The sequence below is a fragment of the Acanthisitta chloris genome, unplaced genomic scaffold (assembly GCF_000695815.1).
Source record: "Acanthisitta chloris isolate BGI_N310 unplaced genomic scaffold, ASM69581v1 scaffold17792, whole genome shotgun sequence".
Lineage (NCBI taxonomy): Eukaryota > Metazoa > Chordata > Aves > Passeriformes > Acanthisittidae > Acanthisitta > Acanthisitta chloris.
The window spans coordinates 61700-68516 of NW_008661223.1; the positions used below are offsets into that span (position 1 = coordinate 61700).

General features: G+C 39.2%; 1 protein-coding gene across 1 annotated transcript in view; it reads right to left on the minus strand.

The window, feature by feature from the left end:
• SLC4A7 (solute carrier family 4, sodium bicarbonate cotransporter, member 7) overlaps nucleotides 1–5391 on the minus strand; it is a 62236-nt gene extending 56845 nt beyond the window's left edge. Inside the window, exon 1 of the mRNA XM_009070154.1 lies at nucleotides 5352–5391. Within this exon, the coding sequence (XP_009068402.1) occupies nucleotides 5352–5391 (40 nt within the window). The remainder of the gene's footprint in view (nucleotides 1–5351) is intronic.
• Between the last annotated feature and the right edge of the window lie 1426 nt (nucleotides 5392–6817).

The window sequence follows — 6817 nt, forward strand, 5'->3', positions numbered from 1 at the left end:
TGCATTAAGATATACTTAGTGTATCTAATTACAATGTAGTGTATTTTCTCCTAATACCAGATTTCCGGATACTCAAAAACATACTGCAGAAACAACCCTCCAGTAAAGCCTTCATATTCAGCCAGAAGTGCCTACATGCACTAGAACTTGTCCTCTCAGCCTTCCAACTCTCCCCAGCATGAAAACGAAATCTCTTTTCACCTTCTGCAGATCAGACAAGACTTTCAAATACTCTTTGCTCTAGCAGACTCCCAGTAGGATTCCTCTTGCCACCTCTGATTTTCGAATGTCTTTTCTCCCTCCAGGACAAAAGAGTGATTCCCCTTTGCAGACAAACGCACACAGAAATTGTTAAGACTTCACTTATTTACATTCTCAAACGTTTGTTATCACTTTTTGTAACCACAATATTAAGGCCGCATGTTTTCTAAAAGCAGTATTTTAAAAAAGTCAATCCTAAATTGCACGAATCACCAAGAAAAGCACTCAAGTTTGGAAGAACTGACAACCTTCAGCAGTATGTGCTAGCTACCGTCTAGTGGACTAGCACAAATATGACGCACAGAGTATTAAATCCAAAGGCAAGTTTCCACTGTCATCTGTACAAGCTCTTCTCACCATGCAACTCACTTAACCTTACGCAGTCACATACACGAAAGACCTCGCACAGGCACACTGCCAAAGTGCATTACTGAACAACCACTTCCAAGAGAGACAACTTGCTAGCAGCACATTTTTAAGGTACTTGAAACGTAGTTCAGTCAATTCATTCTGGTGATAGACAATGATCATATATGGTTGATACAGCTAACCATAAACCTTTGAAATCTGTGAGTAATACAGTAATTGTGTTGAGAAGAATTCAAGCTCAACATTTAAAACCATTACTTAGCTAAGTCAATGTTCCACTCACTTAGACCAAAGTTCTTCCCCAGCAGAATTAGGGAACAATTTGCAGCACCAGAAGAGACAGCACTAGCATTCATGGAAATAACAAGTAAAGCATGGGAGAGGACACAAACAAAAGAACCACAACCACCATCACGCCTCCTCCCCAGGTAAAAAAAAAAAATACACTACCACTTTCAGGCAGGAAACTTCACAGCAGCATTTATTGATGTAGGTGCAAATGAAGAAAAAAACTTTTCAAAAACCCCCACAAATAATCTCAATAACCTGGGGGAGGGGCTAGAAGGGGGATATGCTCCTATCCACTTTTTCCCCTCTGTCCCTGGCCAAGAGTTTAATGCTTTTTATTTTAATAATGTTCTAATACAACCGCCCACACATTTGCAATGAACCTACATACTGCACTAGGACCGTAACTATATCCCAGCCTTTATGGCTTGAAGAGAAAGCAAATAATCGCCCCCTCCTTCCCACAAGAACCCACAGATACATAGCTGCCTTTGTAGAGACAACAGATCTGGCAGACAGGATTTAGCTCTTAGGCTGGAATGTGGCACCAGCAAACCATTCCTCTCAAAACAGGAGCACACACACTCCTTACAGACCCAACTGGCAAACCTTTATAGCATGCTACTGCAAATTTATCAACTAAGATCAACAGTATATGAGAACTTTTGCACAGTGCATTTTGCTCTTCATACTTCGCTCTTCATTTTTTCATCATCAGCACATAGGAGCAGTTAAACTGGATCAAACCACCCATCCAACCCAACTCAGAGTAGAAACCTACAACAATCAGTATAAACAGAATTCCAAATGGTGGCCTGACCTAAACCTAGGAAGCGAAACAAAAATCCCTCTTTGACTAGCCAAGGAAGACTCCAATGGCAAAAACAAAACCAAAAATTAAGTAACAAAAAACGACTGCCACTATTGCTCTGCTTCAAAAATAAAGGATTAGCTAGGAAAAGAAATTAAAACCTTCATTTTGACCACTTATCACAAAGATAACCAAACAAACTACAAAACCTCACTTTGCAACTATATTCATGTATGTGTATGCACATATATAAAATACTTTAACACCAACCTTTTTAATAGATTGATACTCAAACTCACTTGTTTTGTTGCACAGCTATTGAAACATATGGTTCAGAATAATCTAGAACTAGCAGCATAATTCCATAATTCATTTTCACAGCCACAGTTCCGAAGTGGTCTGTTTCAGGCGCCTGCATTTCTGTTCTAAGCACACGTAATACTCCATGTAGTCAGGAAATAAAACACACCTCCAATTTACAGAATGCACATACAGCCTCCTCTCTATCCACTCAACCTCCCAGAATTGCAAGCTAATAAGAGCTAGTACTTCAGAGGGCAAAAATCAAACCAAGACCAGTGCTGCAGTCCTACAAAATTAGAAGTTAAGTGACACTAACCCTGAAAGTGCGAAGAAAACAAACCAGACAAGTACTATATTTGCTAAGGCCATGTTTGACCACTGTATGCAGAGTTCAGTGACAATCATTCTACCTCAGGCAATCATCAGGTCTACCCTATAGCTCTCTCACTGCTACCCATACACAGCACCGAGTAGCCTTAGTTAAGGGTGAGGAAAATAAGAAGAGCTTTCTGACATGGTTTACCTGCAGGAACAATTAAAAGTAGCATTTGGTAAGTTCTAAATATATTGTTTTACTTCTCTGTGAAAGTGATTCTGCTTTTAAACCAGAGGAAAGATGAGCTCATGGTGGGCAGGAGGGCAGGCATCTCTGACTGCTGCCTCCTTAAAGGATAGGCAGGGTATGAAAAATCAAAGTTCTTCCTAAGTAAGTTAGTGAAGGTGTTGTCCAGTCTATTAAATAGTCTCTACCTGAACTGCACAAGCAGTTCTATAGACTCATTTGAAGTGAGTTCTTTGGGACCACAGTCTCTACACAGCAATACTGTATCTTCAGAAGTTGCCAGAGTGATGAAACACTACCAGTTCTAAATCAAGCACATCGATCTAACAGCCAAGGGAAAATGCACCAAATATAAATGAGCCCTGTCTCATTTTGTCATCATACAATTTTCAGCTGGCCTTGCCCTCTAAATATATACGGATGAGAATATAATTAAGAATAACTCACAAACAGATCACTTGCCAGGTTTAAAATAGGAGGCACACCGTATTGATGGGTTTCCCTCTCAGTTGTATTTTCTATGGTCTTATTTGCACAGGAACAGCTGCTTTCCAGACTTTTTTCCCCCTACTATCTCATCAGAGAGTATTGCTCAAGCACTATAGGAAAGACTCCAGTACAGCCTAATGGCTGTGGTGTCACTATGCACACACCCTTTTCTTGTGAATTTTATCTGTGATTATACAATCACTACTTTACACAACAATCCTCACATGTAAATGAAGGTCCCTCCTAATTGAAGTAATATTCAAGAGCCTCACAGGAAGGTTTGACACTTTGATTTCAATAAGACTGTAGCCATAACCAAATAGGTTAGGAATACTTAGACAAGTTTTTCTAGCCTACTAATCCTCTAATTAACTGCTCAGCTTACCCTACTAAATACATCTGACCAATCTGCTTCTAGAAGACTTACAAAAAAACCACAGCAGCTATACAAACCTTGTTTGGACAAGTATGTCCAATAGACATCAACAGACTTCCATCAGACTCTCCAGAAGTTGCATTTTACTTTTATTTCCCCTAAACTGTATGCAGAGGGCAGTAAAGAAAGATGTGTGTGTGTGTGCTACTTAAAACACACCACAAACTCCAAGCTCTTAGAGGAAAAAAGTAGTTCTAAACAACCATGTTTTGCTTCTGGCACAGTTGAAATCTAATGTTTATAAGGAGTCTTACTTTGGTGGTTCTAGCAGGCATTACTCCAGTCACTGTCACACTGAGTACCACAACCTGCAAGAGAAGCCATGTCCCATCCCAGACAAATCAGACACATGTTTGGACAGTAAACAAAATGTTTGTGTTAATCAGAACACAAAATTAAATTGGGAGAAAAAGCCAGAAAGAAAAGAAGTCTAAGACCAACAACAGACTGGTCACAGTTGTGAATGGTCATCAACTATAGCACACCACAGCAACCCATCAAAAAACTGGGTTAGCGTGTACACAAGAAAAAAGGATGGCTTGATTCATATGAAAGCATGATTAAAATGCAAGTGAATGTTTGATTAAAATTAGAAGCACATTTGAATTCAACCTGAGTGTTCTGTGAGCCAGAAAATTTACCACCATGCATAAACTTAGCAAGTAATGTCACCAATCCAACACAAGATATCAAGTTGCATATCTAATATTATAGTAGCTACTTCACAAAGTTGCATTTTAACACTGCCTCACAGGGCTAAATTTCATTCAAAAAAATCCCTATCTCCATTCACTTCAATTTCTGAAGTCACACTTCAAAAAAAGCAGAGGTAGTGGAATCTTTGTAATAAGTCACCTCTTATCTTTGCCTAGTCTTCTAGGCGTAGGCATGCTTGATATAGTTCTGTGTCCAGACCTGAAAGCAGCGCCACAATAAAAATAAAAAAACTGATCAGTGTACAACAGAGACCCTTATAAATAAGGGCACCGCAATCTGATGCATTTTAACATGTCTAAATCAAACGCTTACCCAAGAAAATAGAAAATTTAGTCATTTTATATAACTTCTATAAAATAATTCAGAGATCTTTTAAGCTTCACAACTTAGGAAAAATCCATCCCATAGATTTTTAATTTCCAGGAAACTCTTAAGTAGCAATCCCTGTTACACACTGCATTGCAGTTACCTGGCAGTGGTAATGACAACCCATACAAGTGCTAAGCAATAGCTTGCAACACTAATACTAGAATTCACTACTCCATTGTAGAAACCCCCACTGAGTTTTGCATCTATGACACTACAATCTGAAGAAAACACTATTTTCATGAACATTGTACCTGAGTTACACAGCTCATTAAGTTCCTTTTTTTGTCAAAAAGATCAATAGGATGTTTCAAGATTCTTTACCAGAAACATCCCTGCTATACTTGCACAGAATCCATCAAAGCCACAGCTGATAACCTTCAAATTAAGAAAAGCTGATTCAAAGTAATGCCAAAGGAAAAAAAAAAAAAAACAGAAGGAAAAATAACCCAACCCAAAATACTCAACCAGTCTCAAAATCTGGTAGAACACTGTCATGCTTCTAACAGCACATTTTCTTTCTGAATTAAGCTGGTTACTATGATTAAGCAATTCTAAAAACACAGCAAATATCTTCCCTAATACAGAAATCTCTACTCAAAGTAATATTCCTCTTACTAGATCTTTCAAAAATTTCTTCCACAACTAGTGAGTTCAAGGGTAGCACTTCATTCTGAGGCACAGCTGCTAAAGATCACTTGCATCAAAGCACGTTCCAGCCATTATTCAGTTATACAGCTGCTATTTACATACAGGTTGCATTTTCTTCCCTTGACGAGCTTCTTCCATGCTGATGTGCAGAAGCAGAAGCGGAGAATGCCCTTGTACGAGACCCTGGAATGAACCTCCCCAGAGATCAGAGCCTGCGCATACATGACTGCTTTAGTTCGCTCTGCTCGACACAGATGTACTCCGGGAAATTGTTCCCTGGCCAATCACTCCCGCGCCAGTTTCTCATCTCCCAGGCCACTGATTACAGCTACCGCAGGGTCGCACAGCAGCAGAATGGGCAAGACAGCATGCCTTCAATTCCAGCTCGGAGAATACCAAAAAAGGAATTCAAGCAGGAGTTCCAGACTTACATTTTCTGCATCAACAGCTGCTAAGAACAGCTCCAAGGTAATATTTTTGCTCTGATCCAAGACTACATTAGCACTACAAAATGAAAGCACATTTGTACCTCAGGTCCCAGAACAGAACAACCCAGAAGTCAAACATCTGCTAAGTGTGTTTATAGCTGTATTAGTGACCTTTCACTGAATACTCATTCCAAAACAGGTTTTTTCAACACAAGTTTTTTTTGCTCCACAAAATAAACCAAGAAATTTTTTTTAAATTGTGTTGGGTTTTTTTTTCCTATTGAAAAGCCTTGCTGTCATTCTCCCAGAGTAAGACAGATCTCTGTACCAGGTATGATGCGAGTAGCTGTGTATTTCCTTGCTAATGACAGCCTTAGAAAATGCAACCTCTGCTGGTCAATACAGATCCAATTCAGAGCTTCATTTCATTCTTTCCCTCTTCATCACTGGCATACCTTAATCTCCTTGTCCCATTGTATAATGCATAGAAAAAATGGCTGTTTAAGGCGTTATCCATAACTTAACCTTCATGACATGACACTGCCTTCCTTGTTCTTTTTCCTTCCTTCATTCCTAATTCTTGTATGACAAGAACTCTAGTAATGAAGCTGGACTGGTGCCACCCCAACCAACGAAGAACTTGGAAAAAAATAAAACAAGTAACATACTGTTCATAAACTTGGTGCAAATATCAGCAGCCAAGGAAATACATTGTGCAGCTGTGAAGATGGTGTTTATCACCTAGTCATGCAGAAATCAGAGGGCTACATTCAGTTCCTCTCACTGCCTCAGTCCAGAAAATTCTCTAACCATAGACTAATAAAAGTATTCTCAGATAGTGCTGACAAGAGAGTTTAAAAGTAGTTTGTTTCCACTCTGTAAATAGACGTTCACTGTCACACATATATGCATCCTTTCACTTCTAAGCTATTGAAGGGCTCTCTGCTGCCATACCTACATGACCATAAACTGAATAATACATACAGGAAGCACAAACTTAAACAGAAATATCAGATACTTTAACTCTTAGTGATCTCTTCTCAACTGTTCATCCTAAATCAAACCTATGCCTGCTCTATTGCAGAGCACAGATTCATACAGTTCTTCAGCTGCTCATATGAATACTGCTGAATTGT